We start from the raw sequence: 25,248 nt of genomic DNA, 5'->3' as shown, positions 1-25,248 counted from the left end.
CTCGCTCTGTCTGTCGCGCTCGCTCGCTCTCGCTCTGTCTGTCGCGCTCGCTCGCTCTCGCTCTGTCTGTCGCGCTCGCTCGCTCTCGCTCTGTCTGTCGCGCTCGCTCGCTCTGTCTGTCGCGCTCGCTCGCTCTGCTCTGTCTGTCGCGCTCGCTCTCGCTCTCGCTCTGTCTGTCGCGCTCGCTCTCGCTCTCGCTCTCGCTCTGTCTGTCGCGCTCGCTCGCTCTCGCTCTCGCTCTGTCTGTCGCGCTCGCTCGCTCTCGCTCTCGCTCTGTCTGTCGCGCTCGCTCGCTCTCGCTCTCGCTCTGTCTGTCGCGCTCGCTCGCTCTCGCTCTCGCTCTGTCTGTCGCGCTCGCTCGCTCTCGCTCTCGCTCTGTCTGTCGCGCTCGCTCGCTCTCGCGCTCGCTCGCTCTGTCTGTCGCGCTCGCTCGCTCTGTCTGTCGCGCTCGCTCGCTCTGTCTGTCGCGCTCGCTCGCTCTGTCTGTCGCGCTCGCTCGCTCTGTCTGTCGCGCTCGCTCGCTCTGTCTGTCGCGCTCGCTCGCTCTGTCTGTCGCGCTCGCTCGCTCGCTCTGTCTGTCGCGCTCGCTCGCTCTGTCTGTCGCGCTCTGTCTGTCTCGCTCGCTCTCGCTCTGTCTGTCGCGCTCGCTCGCTCGCTCTCGCTCTGTCTGTCGCGCTCGCTCGCTCTCGCTGTCTGTCGCGCTCGCTCGCTCTCGCTCTGTCTGTCGCTCTCGCTCTGTCTGTCGCGCTCGCTCGCTCTCGCTCTGTCTGTCGCTCTCGCTCTGTCTGTCGCGCTCGCTCGCTCTCGCTCTGTCTGTCGCGCTCGCTCGCTCTCGCTCTGTCTGTCGCGCTCGCTCGCTCTCGCTCTGTCTGTCGCTCGCTCTGTCTGTCTGTCGCTCGCTCGCTCTCGCTCTGTCTGTCGCGCTCTGTCTCGCTCTGTCTGTCGCTCGCTCGCTCTCGCTCTGTCTGTCGCGCTCGCTCGCTCTCGCTCTGTCTGTCGCTCGCTCTGTCTGTCGCTCGCTCGCTCTGTCTGTCGCGCTCGCTCGCTCTCGCTCTGTCTGCTCGCTCTCGCTCTGTCTGTCTGTCTCTGTCTGTCGCGCTCGCTCGCTCTGTCTGTCGCGCTCGCTCGGTCTGTCGCTCTGCTCTGTCTCGCGCTCGCTCGCTCTCTGTCTGTCGCGCTCGCTCTGTCTGTCTCTCGCTCGCTCTGTCTGTCGCTCGCTCGCTCTGTCGCTCGCTCTGTCTGTCGCTCGCTCGCTCTGTCTGTCGCTCGCTCGCTCTGTCTGTCGCTCGCTCTGTCTGTCGCTCGCTCGCTCTGTCTGTCGCTCGCTCGCTCTGTCTGTCGCTCGCTCTGTCTGTCTGTCTGTCGCTCGCTCTGCCTGTCGCTCGCTCGCTCTGTCTGTCGCTCTCGCTCGCTCTCGCTCTGTCTGTCGCGCTCGCTCGCTCTGCTCTGTCTCGCGCTCGCTCGCTGTCTGTCTGTCGCTCGCTCGCTCTCGCTCTGTCTGTCGCTCGCTCGCTCTCGCTCTGTCTGTCGCGCTCGCTCGCTCTCGCTCTGTCGCGCTCGCTCGCTCTCGCTCTGTCTGTCGCGCTCGCTCGCTCTCGCTCTCTGTCGCGCTCGCTCGCTCTCGCTCTGTCTGTCGCGCTCGCTCGCTCTCGCTCTGTCTGTCGCGCTCGCTCGCTCTCGCTCTGTCTGTCGCGCTCGCTCTCGCTCTCGCTCTCGCTCTGTCTGTCGCGCTCGCTCGCTCTCGCTCTCGCTCTCGCTCTGTCTGTCGCGCTCGCTCGCTCTCGCTCTCGCTCTGTCTGTCGCGCTCGCTCGCTCTCGCTCTCGCTCTGTCTGTCGCGCTCGCTCGCTCTCGCTCTCGCTCTGTCTGTCGCGCTCGCTCGCTCTGTCTGTCTCGCTCGCTCGCTCGCTCGCTCGCTCTGTCTGGCTCGCTCGCTCTGTCTGTCGCGCTCGCTCGCTCGCTCGCTCGCTCTGTCTGGCTCGCTCGCTCTGTCTGTCTCGCTCGCTCTGTCTGTCGCGCTCGCTCGCTCTGTCTGTCGCGCTCGCTCGCTCTGTCTGTCGCTCTCGCTCGCTCTCGCTCTGTCTGTCTCGCTCGCTCTGCTCTGTCTGTCGCGCTCGCTCGCTCTCGCTCTGTCTGTCGCGCTCGCTCTCGCTCTGTCTGTCGCTCGCTCGCTCTCGCTCTGTCTGTCGCTCGCTCGCTCTCGCTCTGTCTGTCGCGCTCGCTCGCTCTCGCTCTGTCTGTCGCGCTCGCTCTCGCTCTCGCTCTCGCTCTGTCTGTCGCGCTCGCTCTCGCTCTCGCTCTCGCTCTGTCTGTCGCGCTCGCTCGCTCGCTCTCGCTCTCGCTCTGTCTGTCGCGCTCGCTCGCTCTCGCTCTCGCTCGCTCTGTCGCGCTCGCTCGCTCGCTCGCTCGCTCTGTCTGGCTCGCTCGCTCTGTCTGTCTCGCTCGCGCTCGCTCGCTCGCTCTGTCTGTCTCGCTCGCTCTGTCTGTCTCGCTCGCTCTGTCTGTCTCGCTCGCTCGCTCGCTCGCTCGCTCGCTCTGTCTGGCTCGCTTGCTCTGTCTGTCTGTCTCGCTCGCTCGCTCTGTCTGTCGCGCTCGCTCGCTCGCTCTGTCTGTCGCGCTCGCTCGCTCTGTCTGTCTGTCGCGCTCGCTCGCTCTGTCTGTCTGTCGCGCTCGCTCGCTCTGTCTGTCTGTCGCGCTCGCTCGCTCGCTCTCTGTCGCGCTCGCTCGCTCGCTCTCTGTCGCGCTCGCTCGCTCTGTCTGTCGCGCTCGCTCGCTCTGTCTGTCGCGCTCGCTCGCTCTGTCTGTCGCGCTCGCTCGCTCGCTCTGTCTGTCGCGCTCGCTCGCTCGCTCTGTCTGTCGCGCTCGCTCGCTCTGTCTGTCGCGCTCGCTCGCTCGCTCTGTCTGTCGCGCTCGCTCGCTCGCTCTGTCTGTCGCGCTCGCTCTGCTCTGTCTGTCGCTCGCTCGCTCGCTCTGTCTGTCGCGCTCGCTCTGTCTGTCGCGCTCGCTCGCTCGCTCTGTCTGTCGCTCGCTCGCTCTGTCTGTCGCGCTCGCTCGCTCGCTCTGTCTGTCGCTCGCTCGCTCTGCTCTGTCTGTCGCGCTGTCGCGCTCTGTCTGTCGCTCGCTCGCTCTGTCTGTCTGTCGCTCGCTCGCTCTGTCTGTCGCGCTCGCTCGCTCTGTCTGTCGCTCTCGCTCGCTCTGTCTGTCGCGCTCGCTCGCTCTCGCTCTGTCTGTCGCTCTCGCTCTGTCTGTCGCTCTCGCTCGCTCTCGCTCTGTCTGTCGCTCTCGCTCTGTCTGTCGCGCTCGCTCGCTCTCGCTCTGTCTGTCTGTCGCGCTCGCTCGCTCTCGCTCTCTGTCGCGCTCGCTCGCTCTCGCTGTCTGTCGCGCTCGCTCGCTCTCGCTGTCTGTCGCGCTCGCTCGCTCTCGCTCTGTCTGTCGCGCTCGCTCGCTCTCGCTCTGTCTGTCGCGCTCGCTCGCTCTCGCTCTGTCTGTCGCGCTCGCTCGCTCTCGCTCTGTCTGTCGCGCTCGCTCGCTCTCGCTCTGTCTGTCGCGCTCGCTCGCTCTCGCTCTGTCTGTCGCGCTCGCTCGCTCTCGCTCTCGCTCTGTCTGTCGCGCTCGCTCTCGCTCTCGCTCTCGCTCTGTCTGTCGCGCTCGCTCTCGCTCTCGCTCTCGCTCTGTCTGTCGCGCTCGCTCTCGCTCTCGCTCTCGCTCTGTCTGTCGCGCTCGCTCTCGCTCTCGCTCTCGCTCTGTCTGTCGCGCTCGCTCGCTCTCGCTCTCGCTCTCGCTCTGTCTGTCGCGCTCGCTCGCTCTGCTGTCGCGCTCGCTCTGCTCTGTCTGTCGCTCGCTCGCTCTCGCTCTGTCTGTCTCTCGCTCTCGCTCTGTCTGTCGCTCGCTCGCTCTCGCTCTGTCTGTCGCTCGCTCTCGCTCTCGCTCTCGCTCTGTCTGTCGCTCGCTCTCGCTCTCGCTCTCGCTCTGTCTGTCGCTCGCTCTCGCTCTCGCTCTCGCTCTGTCTGTCGCTCGCTCGCTCTCGCTCTCGCTCTGTCTGTCGCTCGCTCGCTCTCGCTCTCGCTCTGTCTGTCGCTCTCGCTCGCTCTCGCTCTCGCTCTGTCTGTCGCTCGCTCGCTCTCGCTCTCGCTCTGTCTGTCGCGCTCGCTCTCGCTCTCGCTCTCGCTCTGTCTGTCGCTCGCTCTCGCTCTCTCTGTCTGTCGCGCTCGCTCGCTCTGTCTGTCTGTCTGTCGCTCGCTCGCTCTGTCTGCTCTGTCGCGCTCGCTCGCTCGCTCGCTCTGTCTGGCTCGCTCGCTCTGTCTGTCGCGCTCGCTCGTCTGCTCTGTCTGTCGCTCGCTCGCTCTGTCTGGCTCGCTCGCTCTGTCTGTCTCGCTCGCTCTGTCTGTCGCGCTCGCTCGCTCTGTCTGTCGCGCTCGCTCGCTCTGTCTGTCGCGCTCGCTCGCTCTGTCTGTCTGTCGCGCTCGCTCGCTCTGTCTGTCTGTCGCGCTCGCTCGCTCTGTCTGTCTGTCGCGCTCGCTCGCTCTGTCTGTCTGTCGCGCTCGCTCGCTCGCTCTCTGTCGCGCTCGCTCGCTCGCTCTCTGTCGCGCTCGCTCGCTCTGTCTGTCGCGCTCGCTCGCTCGCTCTGTCTCGCTCGCTCGCTCGCTCGCTCGCTCTGTCTGGCTCGCTCGCTCTGTCTGTCTCGCTCGCGCTCGCTCGCTCGCTCTGTCTGTCGCGCTCGCTCTGTCTGTCTCGCTCGCTCGCTCTGTCTGTCTCGCTCGCTCTGTCTGTCTCGCTCGCTCTGTCTGTCTCGCTCGCTCTGTCTGTCGCGCTCGCTCGCTGTCTCGCTCGCTCGCTCTGTCTGTCTCGCTCGCTCTGTCTGTCGCGCTCGCTCGCTCGCTCGCTCTGTCTGTCGCGCTCTGTCTGGCTCGCTCGCTCTGTCTGTCTCGCTCGCTCTGTCTGTCTCGCTCGCTCTGTCTGTCTCGCTCGCTCGCTCTCTCGCTCGCTCGCTCTGTCTGGCTCGCTTGCTCTGTCTGTCTGTCTCGCTCGCTCGCTCTGTCTGTCGCGCTCGCTCGCTCGCTCTGTCTGTCGCTCGCTCGCTCTGCTCTGTCTGTCGCGCTCGCTCGCTCTCGCTCTGTCTGTCGCGCTCGCTCGCTCTCGCTCTGTCTGTCGCGCTCGCTCGCTCTCGCTCTGTCTGTCGCGCTCGCTCGCTCTCGCTCTGTCTGTCGCGCTCGCTCGCTCTCGCTCTGTCTGTCGCGCTCGCTCGCTCTCGCTCTCGCTCTGTCTGTCGCGCTCGCTCGCTCTGTCTGTCGCGCTCGCTCGCTCTGTCTGTCTCGCTCGCTCGCTCTCGCTCTGTCTGTCGCGCTCGCTCGCTCTCGCTCTGTCTGTCGCGCTCGCTCTGTCTGTCAGTCTCTCTTGCTGGTGCGTGCCCTGTCGGTCTCTCGGCGCTCTCTCGCGCTCAGTACCTGAATAAATATGGGCTGAACTCTTATTAAAGGCAGCTGCCACACTAATGAGGGAGAGAGAAGGCTGCATGTTCAGGCAACAGGGGCCCCCGAAAGTGTCCATTCAGCTTCCACCCCACCCCACCAACACACATACACACTCTGTATGTGCATGTCTTTGTGCATGTGTCTCTGTGTGTGATTTAAAAACCACAGAAGAGAGGAGGCCCCCTATAGTGTGAAGACATTTTATGAAAAGGAAGCGTCACACATTCTGTTTCACTGATTGGCACATGTATTAATTTATTCCGCACCGAAAATACCTTTTGCTGTGCATTACCATAACAGATCATAATGTGAATTTTCCTCCTACACTGTGATCTGGACCACTGAAGGTGTGGTTTACTGTAGTCTTAGAACTTCGGGTGTTCGGGACAGGTGTGGCTGGGTCAATACTGGCCTCTCCTGGCACGCCAAGCCGCCTCAGCCCAGTCTGACTTCCAGTGACATGGTTGGAAACTGATTACTGAGGTTTCACCACTTGACTCCACACACCACAGAGGGATGCCATTGAACTATCTGTTCTTCTGCTGTCTGTGGATGAAAAGAGAACCTGAATAATGGTACATTTGTATATTATGAACATATGTTACTGTTTTGGAAGTCATGTACGGTTTGTGTGTTTGTTAGAGAAGGTTTGTTTTGGTCTTGTTGTGTGTCTTTGAGAAATGGAAAGAGGGAGCATGTTTATGTGTGCTTGTCTTTGATCTCTCTCTGTGTGTGTGTGTGTGTCTCTTCTAGTGCACTTCTTAAGCTCTGACTGTGTAGGCGATGACAGACCCAAGTTGTCTGCCGCTCTAGAGAGAAAGGGGAGAAAATCTTGGACAATGACTAATCGCGTGGGGGGAAAATAGGGAGAAGGAGAAATTGGCAGCACCACACTCAAACATTCTACTAAAACCTCAAGTGCTGACAATGAAAGCTAGAGAGAGCAGTTGTTTGTGTTGGCACAGGTTGCCCTGAAATTAGTCCATCTCTGTGACAGGGGTTGCTCAACGCGCCACTTTTTAATTGCCAATGTAGATAATATTTAGAAGTTTTACCCCCGCCCCTCTTCCCTCCCAGCTCTACCTAATTGGTGGAAAAAGTGAGGTTTTCGTCGTGGAGAGGTTGGTTGTCAGGCGGCCGTCTCTCCTCACCTGGTTGGGGTGAAGGGGAGCAGATGAGTGAGGGGGAGGGGGGAGCTCGATGTTTAGTCTGGAGCTCCTCTCCAGGGGACCCAGAGCTAAGCTGAGCTGCAGACCAGGAAGCAGTGATCCTGAGCCATGGAGGCTCCTGAGACTCACTGGAGTATGGCTTTAAGGGTTCAAGCTCTCTGAGGGATGGATGGAGGGGATTGATTGGTACATATAGAGAAAAGGACGCTTTGTTGTTAAGCTACCATAAGCTATGTTTCCATTCACTTTTGTGGACATTTAGAAAGTTTGCATAGAAAATAGATTTGACATTTGCCTGTAAGAGTGTGTGTCCATTTGACATTTTTGTGTCGATTTTAAAAACAGCTGGACATGAGGTCAAACCAAAAAAATATATAATTCTGGCAAAAACCTACTATGTCAAATAAAAATAAACTTTTTCCATTACCCATTTTGGAAAATTGCTCATTAATAAGTTGGCAACAGCATGCATGCCCTATCTGTTTCATGTCTCAGGTAAGCCGCAAAAGCCAGCATGGACAGCATGCAAGAATTGACAAATATTTGACATTCTAATAATTGTCATGTGCCAATGTATCGCAAAGGTTCGTGCCACGCTGGCTGGGCCATATGGCCTAAAAATCACATCTCTTTAATTTTTTTCAAAGTTATTTCTGATTCATCATATGTATCTGCATGTCAAACAGTCAGAAATAACTTCATGAACTCAGGGCTTGTAAAATTATCCCTAGGCTTAAATATAAGCCTCCCACAACCTTAACACCCACTAATTATTTTTACCAAAATAGTTTAACTTGCTTTTTTTGCTGTTGCAATAATCACTGATCACCCTTTTTGTTGCAAATGTAACCAGAACCATGTGCATCCATTAATAATGACCAACGTCTTGTAGCAGACATTCAATAAAATGAACACAGGTCTCATCAACAGTCTCTCAAGCACAAGCCCACATGCTAGTGAATAGTCAGCTAATCTATTTGCTTGTGAACAAGGTAGAACAATTGAATTGTTATGCATATACAGTGGGGCAAAAAAGTATTTAGTCAGCCACCAATTGGGCAAGTTCTCCCACTTAAAAAGATGAGAGGCCTGTAATTTGCATCATAGGTACACTTCAAATATGACAGACAAAATTAGAAAAAAAATCCAGAAAATCACATTGTAGGATTTTTAATGAATTTTTAATGAATTTATTTGCAAATTATGGTGGAAAATAAGTATTTGGTCAACCGTGAAGCACGGGGTGGCAGCATCATGTTGTGGGGGTGCTTTGCTGCAGGAGGGACTGGTGCACTTCACAAAATGGATAGCTTCATAAGGAAGGAAAATTGTGTGGCTATATTGAAGCAACATCTCAAGACATCAGTCAGGAAGTTAAAGCTTGGTCGCAAATGGGTCTTCTAAATGGACAATGACCCCAAGCATACTTCCAAAGTTGTGGCAAAATGGCTTAAGGACAACAAAGTCAAGGTATTGGAGTGGCCATCACAAAGCCCTGACCTCAACCCTATAGAACATTTGTGGGCAGAACTGAAAAAGCGTGTGCGAGCAAGGAGGCCTACAAACCTGACTCAGTTACACCAGCTCTGTCAGGAGTAATGGGCCAAAATTCACCCAACTTATTTTGGGAAGCTTGTGGAAGGCTACCCAAAACGTTTGACCCAAGTTAAACAATTTAAAGGCAATGCTACCAAATACTTATTGAGTGTATGTTAACTTCTGACCCACTGGGAATGTGATGAACTAAAATCTTTAAATCATTCTCTCTACTATTATTCTGACATTTCACATTCTTAAAATAAAGTGTTGATCCTAACTGACCTAAAACAGGGAATTTTTACTAGGATTAAATGTCAGGAATTGTGAAAAACTGAGTTAACTTCTTAGCACACCCATCCCGTTAGCGGGATCATTTTCGTCAACATCCGCTGAATTGCAGAGCGCCAAATTCAAATTAAATTTCTAAAAATATTTAATTTTCATGAAATCACAAGTGCAATATAGCAAAACACAGCTTAGCTTGTTGTTAATCCACCTGGCGTGTCAGATTTCAAAAAAGCTTTACACCTAAAGCAAACCAAGCGTTTACGTAAGGACATCTCTCTCAGCAGACAAAACATAACAAACAGCTAGCAGCCAAGTAGTTTGGTCAGAAAAGCAGTAAATTAAATCGCTTCCCTTTTGATCTTCGGATGTTTGCACTCACGAGACTCCCAGTTACACAATATATGTTCCTTTTGTTCCATAAAGATGATTTTATATCCAAAATACCTGGCAAAATACAGGCTCTAGCGGTCATGACGGGGCAGACAAATTCCAAATAGTATCCGTAAAGTTCGTAGAAACATTTCAAACGTTTTTAGAATCAATCCTCAGGTTGTTTTTACAATAAATAACCGCTAATATTTTATCCGGACCGTAGCTGTTTCAATAGGAGAGAGAGTGAAAATTTCTGCTCCAAGCTGTTGGCGTATGCAAAACTGCTGGCACCCAGCCATCCACTGACGCGATGTGATTGTTCTCGCTCATTTTTCAGAATAAAAGGCTGAAACTATGTCTAAAGACTGTTCACACCATGTGGAAGCCATAGGGAAAGGAATCTGGTTGATATCCCTTTAAATGGAGGGAAGGCATGCAATGGAACAGGGAGCTTTCAAAATAAGAGGCACTTCCTAGTTGGATTTTCCTCAGGTTTTCGCCTGCAATATCAGTTCTGTTATACCCACAGACAATATTTTGACAGTTTTGGAAACTTTTTAGTGTTTTCTATCGTAATCGGACAATTATATGCATATTCTAGCTCCTGGGCCTGAGAAATAGCCTGTTTAATTTGGGTACGTTTTTCATCCAAACATCCAAATACTGCCCCTTACACTCAACAGGTTAAAATGTATTTGGCTAAGGTGTATGTAAACTTCTGACTTCAATTGTATGCGTTTTGGCTAGACAGAGCAGCTACATCTGGTAAGAAGAGGGGTGGGGGTCTTTGTCTATTTGTCAATAACTGCTGGCATGCGATGTCTAATATTAAAGAACTTTTGCGGTATTGCTCGCCTTGGGTAGAATACCTCATGATAAGCTGTAGACCACACTATCTACCAAGAGTTCTCATCTATAATATTTGGAGCCATCTATTTACCACCACAAACCGATGCTTTAAACCAATTTACAAGCAAAAACTAAAGCCGGAAGCACCAGTGACTCGCTTAATAACGAATTGTTCAGATGACGTGGATGCTATGCTACAGGACTGTTTTGTTAGCACAGACTGGAATATGTTCCGGGATTCATCCAATGGCATTGGAGTATACTACCTCAGTCAACCGCTTCAACAATAAGTGCATCGACGACGTCATCCCCACAGTGGACCGTACATACATTTCCCAACCAGAAGCCATGGATTACAGGCAACATCTGCACCACGCTAAAGGCTATAGCTGCCAGTTTCAAAGAGCGGGAGACTATTCCAGACGCATATAAGAAATCCTGCTATGCCCTCTGACTAACCATCAAACAGGCATAGCGTTAATATAGGACTACGATTGAATCCTACTACACCGGCTCTGATGCTCGTCGGATGTGTCAGGGCTTGAAAACTATTACAGACTACAAAGGGAAACGCAGCCGTGAGCTGCCCAGTGACGAGAGCCTACCAGACTAGCTAAATGCCTTTATGTTCTCTTTGAGGAAAGCAACACTGAAGCATGCATGAGAGCTCCAGCTGTTCCCGACGACTGTGGGATCACGCTCTCCATAGCCGATGTGAGCAAGCCCTTTAAACAGGTCAACATTAACAAAGCCGCTGGCCAGACGGATTACCAGGATGTATACTCAAAGCATGAGCGGACCAACTGGCAAGTGTCTTCACTGACATTTTCAACCTCTCCCTGACCGAGTCTGTAATATCTGTTTCAAGCAGACCACCATAGTCCCTCTGCCCAAGAAAGAGAAGGTAACCTGCCTGAATGATTAACACACCGTAGCACTCGCGTCCGTTGCCATGAAGCACTTTGAAAGGCTGGTTATGTCTCACATCAACACCATCATGCCAGAAACGCTAAATCCACTCCAATTTGCATACCGCCCCAACAGATCCTAATGTGAGAATGCTCTTCACTGACTACAGCTCAGCTTTCAATACCATAGTGCCCACAAAGCTCATCGCTAAGGACCCTGGGAATAAACACCCGCTGCAACTGGATCCTGGACTTCCTGACGGGCTGCCCCCAGGTGGTAAGGGTAGGCAACAACACATCTGCCATGATGATCCTCAACACGGGCCCCCCAGGGGTGCATGCTCAGTCCCCTCTTACTCCCTGTTCACTCATGACTGCACGGCCAGGCACGACTCCCAACACCAAGTTTGCCGATGACACAACAGTGGTAGATCTGATCACTGACAAGATAGCCTATAGGGAGGAGATCTGGCTGTGTGGTGCCAGGACAAACTCTCCCTCAATGTGATCAAGACAAAGGAGATGATTGTGGACTATAGGAAAAGGAGGACTGAGCATGCCCCCATTCTCATCTACAGAGCTGCAGTGGAACAGGTTGAGAACTTCAAGTTCCTTGGTGTCCACGTCACCAACAAACTAATATGGTCCAAGCACACCACGACATGGTTTGCTTGGTGTCATGAAGAAGGCACAACAACTTTTCCCCCTCCAGGAGACTGAACAGATTTGGCATGGGTCCTTATCCTCAAAGTTCTACAGCTCCACCATCAACATCATCCTGACCATTTGCATCACCGCCTGGTATGGCAACTGCTCAGTATTTGATGGTATGGTGCTACAGAGGGTAGTGCTTACGGCCCAGTACATCCCAGGAGCCAAGCTTCTTGACATCCAAGACTCACCTAAGTCATAGACTGTTCTCTCTGCTACCAGACGTCAAGTGGTACCGGAGCAGCAAGTCTCGGATCAAAAGGCTCCTTAACAGCTTTTACCCCCAAGCCATAAGATCGCTGAACAACTAAGCTAATCAAATGGTCACCCGGACTATTTACATTTGTTTATATTTGTTTTTACACTGCTGCTACTCGTTGTTTATTATCTATGCATAGTCACTTTACAAATTACCTCGACTAACCTGTACCCCCACACATTGACTCGGTACTGGTACCCCCTGTATATAGTCTCGTTAATTATGAAAATGTGTGCTACTTTTTGATTGGATTTTTTAAACTTTAGTTTATTTGAACTATTTCTTGAACTGCATTGTGGGTTAAGGGCTTTTAAGTAAGCAGTTCACAGTAAGGTCTACACCTGTTGTATTCGGGCATGTGACAAATACAATTAGAATTGATTAGATTTTTAACCACTTATTTTTGTCACTAAACAGTCGCTATAGTCTTCCATAATTGTGTTCGACTGGTACCAGGGGACCTTCAGACGAGTCAAACTAACCAATATGTATGTGTCCATGAGAGTCTCAACTTTACACAGGGGTCTCATTCGTGGTATTCGGCTGCACCAACTTCAGACGATTTCCAATTACGCTTGCTAGGGTCGTAGAGCAAAACGCAGAACACCATCGTGTTCGTGATAGTTGGCCAAACCGTTCGGACGCTATAGACGATTTCGTGAGAAGACTGATTTTTGTGATGTCTCATGGTCTGACAAACACCGCTCTAGCTCTGTCACTTTTCACAGCATTTTCTAGCTTAAACAGAGATTTTTATGGGGATTCTTGTTTTATATACTAATTAGATTTCCGCAGGGGCGCGGACATCGACCTAGGGGGTTAATTGTCCTCTGTCTCTCTCCATTTTCTTTCTCTCTCCCCCCCCCCCCCTCTCACTCTCTCACCACCCACCCTCCCCACTTCCCTCACTAGTAGGAGTCAGTAAATCTTAGTCACTGTGGCTCCCGTGCGTCTCGCTCTCTGAGTGTGTGGAGAGCAGCAGGCGTGTGCTTGGCTGAGGACCACTCCAGAGGGACTGTTTACACAAAATTGCCTGAAATGGCTTTTCCATACGGCCCACGGCTCTCTGATCACAGCTGAGATCAAATCCACTTGATGGGCCTTGGGCCTGGGAGGGAGAGGGGGTTGGGAGGGGTTGAGGTCTTCACAGGGTCCTGGGGGGCTGCCTGGGACAGAGGAGCGTGACGGCACCTCACAGTGAAGGCCTCGCATACTGGACACACACACACACACACACACACACACAATGTAGCTTTGATGATTGAGTTATGGGGCTGGATGAAGGCGAGAAAAGCGCTGTCTAGTATGATCTGATGAATCCAAGGTCTTTCATCTGGTTTTTACTGCAATTACATAACCTTCCCTAATTTATTCAAGCTTTTGTGGGGGCGATTGAAATGTATAACGTAACAACAATGAATCATAAAGATTTATGTTATAGGATACTTTTGTGTAACAAATATGGTATACCTTCTGTTTCTCAAAAGCTCAGGCTGAAAGTGTCACTTTTGCTGGCAGCTAGCTGGGTAAAGCAAACCATTGCAAGATACTGCTTCTCTGGATGCTCTATCCACACCCTCTCAGAGCAGTGAGCACGAGTGAAAGCTGTAGCTCACAGATTTGACATTTACATAGACAAAAGATACTGCAGGGAGTATATGAGAGTATGGGAGCCAGATCTTTAATGCAGGGTTGACTGGCAAACCCACAGTATGAGCTGTTACCCAGCATCACACTCAGCTCTGATTTTCTATTATCGCTACTCTCGCATGGCCAGGTGCTGTATTTTCGTGGGGCAAGCCTGGAAATAGGGGGAAGGGGAGTGGTGGTGGTTCTCTCCGTTACAGGGGTAGCTGTGCTACTCCCAGGGTATTGTGTGAATGTTGTATAGTACAGAATCCACTCATTGTCCTGACCTGCACTCACAGAGAATATTCTCTGTCCTAGGAAACGGAAGCAAAACAAGCATAGCTCTGTATAAACCGGATTTATTGTTGTCTCTTAATGTGATCTGTGCAAATATTGATTGAGTGTGAGTCATTAGGCCAGTGGATTGGAGGAGGAGGCTTCTCTGCTGACAGTAGAAAGCTCTTTAGCTTTATGGGTTTGTTTGTAAAAACAGCAGAAAGCAAGGGAGTCGCCATGCCAGGCCTCCACTGGGTGTTCCTGGGATCTGTCTGTGGGTTTGAATGGAGAAAGGGCTGTTTTCTGTTTTTCTTATTAGGTCCCCTTGCCAGCCTCTTCCCCAGGCAGGCGGGTGGTGTTCCCATACACACAACAGGCCAGCCACAGTGATGCAGACTAGGGATAGCTAGCTAGCTGTCTGCTGCCTCCTTTGTTTATTTGTGGCGCTGGTTAGAGACTGCAGGGTCAACTCCCAGAAGAACGAGAGAGAGGGGCGATATCTCCTTACTATTTATACATTCCCCTAATACAGTGGGGAGAACAAGTATTTGATACACTGCCGATTTTGCAGGTTTTCCTACTTACAAAGCAGAGCCGGAATTCTTACTAGTTGGTAGGTGATCAAATACTTATGTCATGCAATAAAATGCTAATTAATAACTTAAAAATAATACAATGTGATTTTCTGGATTTTTGGTTTAGATTCCGTCTCTCACAGTTGAAGTGTACCTATGATAAAAATTACAGACCTCTACATGCTTTGTAAGTAGGAAAACCTGCAAAATCGGCAGTGTATCAAATACTTGTTCTCCCCACTGTATATGCAGAGGTGTGTAAGGCAGGCTCCTCTCACCCTAGCTATAGGCATACACACACACACACATATTGGCACAGTGGATTGCTGTGTGTCTCCTCCTTCCCTCCCAGGGTTCAGTGATGTACAGGGAGATTAGCTGGCTCATTTTTCCCTCTTAAGAGCTAGGGAAAGAAAACAAACTCCCGTCATCTGGTGCTGTGTTGTGGGGACTTGCCTCACACAGCTAATTGTAGTAGGTACCTTTCTATTATGATGTTTGAATCTCCTTCCCACCCTCTAATTGAAATTATCTGGCCTCTCCCTAAAGCTTGAGGGTCCGTGGAAACTGATACCAGTGTTTCAGAACCCAACTGGGAGAAGGTTTTTATTCCGCAGTGTACCAGTGTTCTATTCACAATTTGCTACATATGACAATCAACACTCCCGTGTGGTGTGTTTTGTGGCTGTGTCCCGCGCTAACAACCATTTGGTGACGAGCATATGCCCTTCCCTTGTTTATGGGCCCATTTGGTTAACGAGGACCCTGATTGTATTCTCCCGGCTCTCCAGGGGATAGATGCGCAGTACCTGCCTGGCATCTCACTGCCCTAACGTGGATTCCTGTGTCAAGTGGCTAGTTAGTGGTGGGTTTCCATGCCATGGCTGAAGTACAGAGTTTGGGCTGTCCTGTTGTGCTGTCAGGCAGCCTCTACCGCCACCATCAGGCCAGACATGGAAAGAACAGGTCTGTGACACAGACAGTCCTGGAGGAGCGGTGACAGGTGACACTTTGTGAAGGAAGTATAGTTAAGTTTTAGGCGTCTACTTAAGCCTCTGTTCTTTAATGCCTTAAAATCACAGACACAAAAATGTCATTCATACTCTTGCTGTGATTAATGTAAACCGGCCTTATAGGTTCTGCTTGCCGGTTGTCAATCACAAATGAGTGTATTTCTATAAGTGTTAATGTCAAGTGTCATACAATGCTTGTGTTAACACCCTGAAAGTGGCCCTCCTTAACTAAGTGTCACTGATGCCCCTTATGGCTCTCTGAGAGACACCCTCTGTCAGTGGAGTTGACCTGCAAGTGATGATAAGATACGTGATAAAGGATAAGGAGTCGATGACCAAGCGTGCGTGTGTGTGATGTCACAGACCAATTCTCCAGTGTACAACAGGGTTTTGGGCCATGCCATATCATCCAAATGGTTCACAATATAATCTCACACTCTCATGTCCTGAAGGAAACTCCATCCCAGGGAGATGAGACTGGTCTCTGGCCCCTGATGATGAAAGGCTGCTGTTGACATATTTAGTTTACCTGTAAGAGTGCTCTATGTTCGTCTCCACTGCAGGGTTTTTTGTTCCTGGGTGGATGGGTGTGTTTTAGCTAGCATACCTTCTAGTAAATTCTGCAGAGAGGAAGTATATTGCTAGTAAGGTTTTGGGAAAGATATGCAGGTCACTGTACCCTGTAACATAGAGACACACACACCCACACACAGCGGTGCTCTTGTTTTTAGGGCAGTGGTGTGTGTGTGTGTGTGTGTGTGTGTGTGTGTGTGTGTGTAGCTGTGAGTGTAACTGGAGCTGGCTAAGGAATGCAGGGGTGTTTCTGGAGGAGCAGTTGGGGTGGGGAGGGTGATTAGGGGGTTGACAGCTGAGTGCTGACCCGTCTATAATGACAAATCATCCGGCAGGTGTGTGGCTCTGCACCCCCACCCCCTCATTCCCAGGCCAGGATTTCCAACCCCTGCTGGATCGAAGCGCTAAAGGAAGACTTCCGGACATGAGGCCTGCTGTCCAAGAGGCTCATGACTGGCCTTTCAGAAGTATGAAACAGGTCTTTGTGGAGAGCTCCAGCCAGGACCTCCCAAACACTGACCTTAATAACCCTTTACTGTCACCACACACCTCAGCCCTGATATCTTACACAAAACCCTCCACCACCTTCAACCAGAAGGCTGTAGTCTTGGATAGTTGAAAGTTAATTGAGTTTTGACATTGCTAAATATTTTTTTCTCTCACTGTGTACAGAGTAGAATTGTCCCTGTTTTGTCCCATAGTGCGGTAGTGATGGGAGTTAAGATGCTCCGTCTCTACCATGGTCACGAGTGATGGGAAGTAACACTTCTCTCTGATCTTTTGTGCTGCAAAAACAACTGCATTCCCAGGATCAGACAGTGTGGTCTGGGAGCAGACAGGTGCTGAGCTGCAGCCTGGTCTGGGGTCAGTGACCAGACCGTTGTGAAAGTAAAGTGCAGTAGCAGGAGGAGGGAGACGGAGACTTACTGTAACAACAGCTGGCTACCACTACTAGACGCCATGCTTCAGTGATTCATGGTTTTCTGACAGGGGCCTCTCTTATACATTCGCAGTGGAGTTAATTTATACTGATACGCTATTGTATATGAGCACAACCCACTCAGACCTACATACAGGGATGTTTTCATAGAGGACTACAACCAAGCAACCTGCCATAATCCCACAGTGTCAATCAGCAATGTTTTAATAAGGCTGGTCCAAATGAATTAATACATTGTCTCTTGTGTATGTGGTTTGTGAGAGCACCACCAACTGTTGGCCATCTATAGGCAAGTGTGGTTGTGGCAGCATTATATCTGGGTCTCTCTTCTTTACATCATGGCTGGGTTTCCCCACAGCCAACACATGGAGTCTAGACGAGGGCCTCGATCCAGCCACTTTGCCAGTCCCTCACATAAGGTAGCTGCTCCAAAGCAGGCCGTTTTCACTCAGCCTCAGTCCTTCAGCTATTTCACTGAAGTCTAACACCCTCCCAGCCTTCCACACACACGCACTCGCACAACAGAAAGAGAAGCCACACATTTTCAGATGATAACCACGCGGAACCTTCCGGAACATTTCGGCACTTATCTTTTCACTTTGAATTAGAGATGTGCCTCCGTGTAGTTTTCCAGGCAACTGAAGCAGGGAATACTTTTGAGGTTCCAACCGGAAATCCAAGACGATTATTAGCGTTAGCAGGAGACATTTCCCAGGTATTCACCGTTCCATGCCAGAGGAAAAATGCTGTTCGCTCCAACAGTTTGGAGGCATTTGGTTCTCGGAAAGGGTTGAATGGTAGCATGAACACTGAAAACCGAATTCTAGAGTAATATTGTTATTACTCCCTTGTGGTAATACACTGATCCAAGGTGTTCATGTTTTTAGGTTTAACAGTAGGATCATTAGTTTTCCATTTCTAGGCCGTGTAGGACAATGTATACTGAAGAAAAATATAAACGCAACATGCAATAATTTGATTTGATTTTACTGAGTTACAGTTCATATGAGGAAATCAGTCAATTGGAATACATTAATTAGGCCCTAATCTATGGATTTCACATGACTGGGAATAAAGATATGCATCTGGTGACAGATAATGAAAAAAAAAATGAAAAAAATTGGCCTCAGGATCTCTTCACAGTATTTTCGTGCATTCAAATTGCCATCGATAAAAGGCAATTGGATTTGTTGACCGTAGCTTATACCTGCCCGTTCCATAACCCCACCGCCACCATGAGGCACAAAGTTGACATCAGCAAACCGCTCGCCCACACGACGCCTTACACATGGTTTGCGGTTGTGAAGCGGGTTGGACATCCTACCAAATTCTCTAGAATGACAAGATATGAACATTCAATTCTCTGGAAACAGTGTGACAGAACTCCACATTTTAGAATGGCTTTTTATTGTCCCCAGCACAAGGTGCACCTGTGTAATGATCATGCAATTTAATCAGCTTCTTGATATGCCACACCTGTCAGGTGGGTGGATTTTCTTGGTAAAGGAGAAACACTCACTAACAGGGATGTAAACATATTTGTGCACCAAATATGAGAGACATGAGCTTTTTGTGAACATGGAGCATTTTTTTAGGTCTTATTTCAGGTCATGAAATATGGGACCAATACTTTATATTTTTGTTCAGTGTAGTATAACAAAGAGCTGGACGTGCTATAGGATCCATACGTTATCATGGGTTTTTGTATGGACTAAAGAACCAACTAAAATCACGCTGACAAATGTCATTCTGTCATCTCTATCGCCTGCATTAGTCTATTCCCGCCCCCCTAAGCGACATAATGGACCAGTCCAAAGTGACCCATATTTACCCAATAACAGGAGGCTTTGAAAAGGCCCAGATCGAGTTGCAGCTAATGCTCCAGTGGGGCCCGGAGAGTGAAAGATGTTACCGGCCGAAACGGCTTGGGTTTCAGGGGCCTGTGAACAAAAGGCAGCCAGTCCTCTGGGAGAAAGAGAATGAGGAGTGGTGGGGGAGAGGTGTAAGCCTAACTTTGTCTCAGAAGGTGAAGTACAGACACAGTATAGTGAAATAGTAGCAGCAAAGCTGGTTCAGTGCACCATGTATACTGTTGAGTGTCTCATTCATTCAGTATATGTCTGTTGCTGTGTACCAATTACTAAACTTCATTGTCTGTTTGCAAATGTTTTATGAAGCACCCATGTAAAATATTTGTCTGTCTGTCTGGATGTGTGTGTGTGTGTGTGTGTAAAGTAGAGCTTTGAGAGGAGATGCACTTACAGGAGGAGAGTTAATGGAGCTGAACTGAACTAACGTGTGGCGTTAGGGGGGAGCAGAAGGCAGACTGACTGGTTTAGTTTAACGGCTTTAGACTAGTGGACTCGCTGGTGATACTCGAAGGTGATTTCACTCTACATCCTCCCACTCTCTCTCTCTCCTCCCACCATTATTCTCCCTCCCTCCCTCTTTCGCTCTCCCTCCTTAGGGGCAGGCTGGTATAAAGTTACACAGAGCTCTCAGCTTTCTTGGAAGGAATGACCACACGAGTAGCTTGGGGATTAGATTAGCAGGAAGAGCAGACTTAGCCGGGCTGGAAATAGACCACTTTTTCACTGTTAAAAGGGCCCAGTACAGTATAATCAATAGTCAGCACTCATCTGCTGTGGGGAGAGGAGCAGGAAGCCATCGGAGAAGGCATCAAGTGCTCTGTGAAGGACAGGCTACAGGAGCTAAGGCTAAATGAAGTTATTATTAATCACTGGGATGCCTGTTTTGGACTTGTGTGTTGTTTCTCTAGTGGGTGAAGAGTGGTCTTTATGTACAAAACCCGATCCGTCCTTCTCTTCTTACGTCTGGAACTTAACCACTGATGGCTAGAATTCATTTTCTGTTCATGTCAATGCATAACACATTAGTAAATGCCATATTGACCATGCATACGTTATGCTCAGCAGTTGGTTTTTAGATATTAGTAATTTTTTTTCATGTACTGTGTATCATGTCAAATGTTAAGTACACACAGGTACACATGTAAACTGCCAAAAAGAAATGCTCCATAAACACATACTCCAACACACACCACCTCCCACTCCTACAGTCTCTCTCTGAGCCTCCCCATGTGTTGGGTTACTCTGTAAAGCAGACCGAACTGGAGCAGAAATCAGAGGACTGTCTGTGTGCTCACTTCCTATTTCACTTTCCCTGGCTCTCAGGGACAGGAGGCACAACGCTTAACTCGTGTGGAGGCTTTAGCCCTCTGTATTTGGGCTGTGAGTGTGGTAGAGGGGTGAGTGTGTGCTGTCTGTTGCTTTGGGTCTCAGTGGCTTGAGGACTATGTTAGCTTAGTAGTCAGAGACTGTAGAACCCAGTGAGGGAGGCCCAGTCGTGTGGGGGTGGGAGGTCGCTCCCTTGGTGCCCACTGAGCTGACTGACAGCCTAGGACTGAGTGTGAGGAGGAGGCGAGGTAGAGTCAGGAAGAGCACCCCTGTCACCACAGAGACCAGGGTACAAGGTACAGTAGACAGCTCAGCTGTTTTTCCATCTACAGCTCAGAGTGAAAATGAACAGTGTCTCGCCATCCTCTGGTGGGCTAGGGCAACATCTGTATGCACTTAAAAATAAAAGACACCTATAATACTATAAGGCAGGGTGGAGGGGCTCCGAGGCACAAGGTGTTTGTGAGTGTGCACTGTGTGGGGTTGACGGGCGGTTTACTCCTGCCTTCATATGGTGCTGAGGGAATTCTGTAGGGCTAGAAAAACCTTCAGTGCGGGCCAAGTGTCTGAGGAAAAATCAACCAATGCTCAAGAAATGCTTCACATCAACTGCATCAATGCCTTTGCATCCAAGCTTTGGATGTGTTGACTGGGTGATTTGTTTTTAAAGGCCTCACCACCTCTAAAGACAGACCGAAGATTTTATCTTCACATCACATATACAGTTAGTAGAAGTGATGCTAATATAGGGATGATGGAGAGGGGATAGTAAACTAATATACCATGCCTTCGGAAAGTATTCAGACCCCTTGACTTTTTCAACATTTTGTTACGTTACAAGCTTATTCTAAAATGTATTAAGTTGTTTTTTTCCCCCCTTATCAATCTACACACAATACCCCATAACCACAAAGCAAAAACTGTTTTTTTAGACATTTTTGCAAATCTATTAATATTAAAAATCATCACATTTATAAGTATTCAGACCCTTTACATAGTACTTTGTTGAAGCATATTTGGCAGCGATTACAGCCTCGAGTCTTCTTGGGTATGACGCTACAAGCTTGGCACCCATGGATTTGTGGAGTTTCTCCCATTATTCTCTGTAGATCCTTTCAAGCTCTGTCAGGTTGGATGGGGAGTGTTGCTGCACAGCTATTTTCAGGTCTCTCCAGAGATGTTCGATCAGGTTCAAGTCCAGGCTCTGGCTGGGCCACTCAAGGACATTCAGACTTGTCCCGGAGCCAATCCTGCGTTCTCTTGGCTGTGTGCTTAGGGTCTTTGTCCTGTTGGAAGGTGAACCTTCACCCTAGTCTGATGTCCTGAGTTCTCTGGAAGCAGGTTTTCATCAAGGATATCTCTACTTTTCTCTGTTCATCTTTCCCCCAATCCTGACAAGTCTCCCAGTCCCTGCCGCTGAAAAACATCCCAACAGCATGATGCTGCCACCACCATGCTTCACCGTAGGGATGGTGCCAGGTTTCCTCCAGACGTGACGCTTGGCATTCAGGCCAAAGAGTTTAATCTTGGTTTCATCAGATCTGAGAATCTTGTTTCTCATGGTCAGTCTTTAGGTGCCTTTTGGCAACCTCCAAGCGGGCTGTCATGTGCCTTTTACTGAGGAATGGCTTCCATCTGGCCACTCTACTGTAAAAGCTTGATTGGTAGAGTGCTGCAGAGATGGTTGTCCTTCTGGAAGGTTCTCCAATCTCCACAGAGGAACTCTGGAGCTCTATCAGAGTGACCATTGGGTTCTTGGTAAACGCCCTGACCAAGGCCCTCCTCCCCGATTGCTCAGTTTGGCATGGCAGTCAGCAAGTGTATGGTGGTTCCAAACTTCTTCCATTTAAGAATGATGGAGGCCATTGTACCCTTCCCCAGGTCTGGCCTCAACACAATCCTGTCTCGGAGCTCTACTCTATTCCTTCGACCTGATTACTTGGTTTTTGCTCTGACATGTACTGTCAACTGTGGTACCTTTATATAGACAGGTGTGTGCCTTTCCAAATCATGTCCAATCAATTGAATTTACTACAAGTGGACTCCAAGTTGTAGAAACATCTCAAGGATGATCAATGGAAACCGGATGCACCCGAGCTCAATTTCGAGTCTCATAGCAAAGGGTCTGAATACTTATGTAAATAAGGTAGATGTTTTTAAAATTTTTAATACATTTGTAAAAATGTCTAAACCTGATTTCCCTTTGTCATTATGGGTTATTGTGTGTAAAATAATGAGGGGGAAAAATGCATTTAATACATTTTGGAATCGGACTGTAACGTAACAAAATGTGGAAGAATTCAAGGGGTCTGAATACTTTCCAAATGCACTGTAGGTGCTGACAATGCTTTGTTACAAAATTATATTTTTTACTGGTATGGTTCTTCTCTCTTTCTGTTGGTAGGTATTTGAACCACGTGCGTACTGCCCAGCCCCAGGACATGGCTGGAGGATACAACTCAGGACTGGCGTGTCATCGAGCCATCCAGGATGCCTTCAGTGGGCTCTTCCATCCACTGGGCTGACCCCTCAAAAACAGAGAGGAGCTCAGAAATATGAGGCTGTCAATATAAACTCTTGTCTAAGGACTCAAATCACCACCCTGCTCTACATTGGGGAGGGAGCCATAGACCGCTATGGATGGTGGTCTAAAGTCAGACCAGGATGTATATGTTGCTATTTTTGTATTATCTTATTTTCATTTTTATTAAAATAAATATTTAAAAAACTAGCCAGTTGTGGTCTGAACCATGTCGTTTGTTGGATAATAAAGCTTTTGAAACCATGCCTTATTGTTTGACCAGGATAATGGACCAGTCAAGACGTTACCATGATTTAGATCATGACCGCCTCATTGACACTTTAAAATTAAAATGTGAACACCATTCACAGATCAAAAACAAAATGTATAATTTTAATGTCCCAGAATGACTTCCTTGGTCAAATATATTCAATCTTTCGTCTCCCCAGATCTCTTTGGCGCTGGTTCTTCTATGGTTTCTGAGGAGAGGAGAAAGAGTATTTGCATTTTCAGTTTTTCAGAGTGAATGAATCATGCATGTGTGAGTACTGTGTGAATGAAAGCTCACCTACCTGTGTGTATTCTTACTGCTGAAGAGCACCTCTTTGGGGATAGTGAAGGTCACAGACATCTCCTTATTGGGGGCCACATTCCTCACCAGATGCACAGAGCACCGCCCCTCTAGGGAAAACCCCAGGCTGGCTGAGGCCCTTTCCACCATGTTTCTCTGAGGGTCGTACTCCTTAGAGAACACATAGCAGTGCACTTGCGGCAGTTTCACATCACATGTACACTGGCTGTCCCCTTCAGCAGGGCAGGCAGACAGAGGTTGGCAACAGGAAGATAGCACGCGTGTTTCCGAGTAAGTTCTGCAAAATAGAAAAGGGTCCAAGTTGTTTTATCATGCCTACAGTCATATATCTTAGTGATGTCACTGCCTACGTCATTACCTTCTTCCCATGAGACCAAACCCATGCCTGCATAGCTAAACAAAAGTTTGTGTTATCTAACAGCTTAGCAGTAAATGTCCACGTTGATTTATAGTGGAATGTCTGACTAGTCTCTTATCTCTTACAGTCCCCTGCAGAGTTCTGTCTTCACAGTCACACATTTCTCAGACAGTTTCTTTAGAAGAGGCAGAGATTATAAAAGACTGGAACAATATTAAACCTTTATAATGAATATATATATATATATATATTGTTAATCTGTAGTCTAGGACCCTGTAAATGTAAGGAGGGAGGGGTCTTATAACCCCTCCCCTTCTATTAATACAACATCAAATCACATTTATTTATATAGCCCTTCTTACATTAGCTGAAATATCAAAGTGCTGTACAGAAACCCAGCCTAAAACCCCAAACAGCAAGCAATGCAGGTGTAGAAGCACAGTGGCTAGAAAAAACTCCCTAAAAAGGCCAAAATCTAGGAAGAAACCAGTCTATGAGGGGTGGCCAGTCCTCTTCTGGCTATGCCGGGTGGAGATAACATAAGCATAATCAATTATTATAATACATCAAACATTTGGTACAGCCCTGATCATGACTCCTATGTGAACCCCTGACAGTTCCAATACACACAGGAGAAATCAAACTCATATGTCACACCGTTCTCACGCACCTATAGCAGAGGGAGAGTGAAGATAAGGAATGAATGCAATGCCTCTGATTTCATGACAAACTATGTTTAATCAAAATCACAATTTCATTGGACTTACTTTGGCCACCATATTTTCCTCTCCAACCATCACCATCTTGAAGGAGCGGTAGGTGGAGTCGATGGTGTTGGTCTTATTGACCACACAGGTCACCCAAGGGTTCTTATCCATTATGACTTGGCCTGGAAATTGATTTGCAACAGCAGACAGCATCATGCCAGTAAAACAAAATGAATCAGCACTATCGTTTTCCTCACACACACACTTAATGTATTTCATCGGTAGCTAATTGACCACTCAGGAAACACAATCTTGGGAGGGTGGTCGGGGATGAAGAAAGCATCACTTGTAAAATACACAATGACCTGTCAACAGCATCTCTGATACCCATGCCTGTGTCTGTCTTCTGACAGATAGTACTACTTATATTGTGATGCAGAACAGTACAGTATGTTTGTGGCACTCTCACCTATGATGTTTCTGTAGGGAAGCTGGTGCTCCCGCAGGTTCATATGTGCAATGTGAACCACTTGACTAAACCCTGAGTGAAATCCTGTCCCCCTGGAAGCAGAGTGCATAGAACCTCCTCACTCTTCAGGTTATCATAGGTCAGCCGTAGCTTGTTGCAGCTGTAGCTCTTGAGGTACTCCAAATGACCGCAACACCTCGGCGTCGCTGAATGAGTTGGGTGAGGAGACACTGGCAGGGTCCAGCAGCAAGAGCCTGTCATTATCGCTGCCTTCGACCGCCAAACACGCTTTAACATGCCTGGGCGCTGGAGGGCTGGGACAACAACTGTCTGGGCAAAGGCTTCTTTATCCAAACAAGTCAGACCTCGGACCTCTGGAGGAGCTGTGTATAGGCTGGGCTCCATCGCGCTGTATTGTTGCTGCACAGGCATCTGATTCTGGAACTCACAGGACAAGTTGATGCTCGGGACCGCAGAACACTGGGTCCGGTATCGATAGCGGGATTGCAAGCTGTTTTACATTTGTAGTAGTGAGAATATTCTAGGAATAATCCTGCAATGACAAATCGTAGAAGAGGTCTCTTTGAAATATTACCTGTCCTAAGCATCTACATTAGGAAAATGAAAAACAGACAATATACGTAAAATAAAAAGCGGATAATTGACACACAACACTGAACGATTACTGTTTGATATTGCATGGAAAGATTACTTTATTCAGTACAAATGTAAACATTGAAACGCATTCATCACCTCAACATCGGCTCTGCATAACGCGCACATGTTTTATGTCATCATTAGTGGACTTGTTTGCAGCCACATGATTCGTCAGAT

At 49.1% G+C, this 25,248-nt stretch overlaps 1 protein-coding gene and 1 long non-coding RNA gene across 4 annotated transcripts in view; one reads left to right on the top strand and one right to left on the bottom strand.

Moving 5' to 3' along the window:
* mnat1 (MNAT1 component of CDK activating kinase) overlaps positions 1-22,554 on the top strand; it is a 63,741-nt gene extending 41,187 nt beyond the window's left edge. For all 3 annotated transcript variants that reach the window (XM_024430240.2, XM_024430242.2, XM_024430241.2), the window contains exon 9: positions 22,172-22,554. In XM_024430240.2, the coding sequence (XP_024286008.1) occupies positions 22,172-22,292 (121 nt within the window). In that variant the 3' untranslated portion in view covers positions 22,293-22,554. The remainder of the gene's footprint in view (positions 1-22,171) is intronic.
* Positions 22,555-22,660: 106 nt separating this feature from the next.
* LOC112256766 lies at positions 22,661-25,178 on the bottom strand. The gene is made up of 4 exons (XR_002954463.2): positions 24,415-25,178; positions 24,006-24,127; positions 22,861-23,157; positions 22,661-22,767 (listed from the first exon to the last, which is right to left on the bottom strand). It is a non-coding gene; the product is annotated as an uncharacterized LOC112256766 (long non-coding RNA).
* Between the last annotated feature and the right edge of the window lie 70 nt (positions 25,179-25,248).

Source organism: Oncorhynchus tshawytscha, linkage group LG08 (assembly GCF_018296145.1).
Source record: "Oncorhynchus tshawytscha isolate Ot180627B linkage group LG08, Otsh_v2.0, whole genome shotgun sequence".
Taxonomy (NCBI): Eukaryota; Metazoa; Chordata; class Actinopteri; order Salmoniformes; family Salmonidae; genus Oncorhynchus; species Oncorhynchus tshawytscha.
The sequence above is the reverse complement of the archived record's forward strand: the minus strand, read 5'-3'. Positions and strand labels throughout refer to the sequence as shown.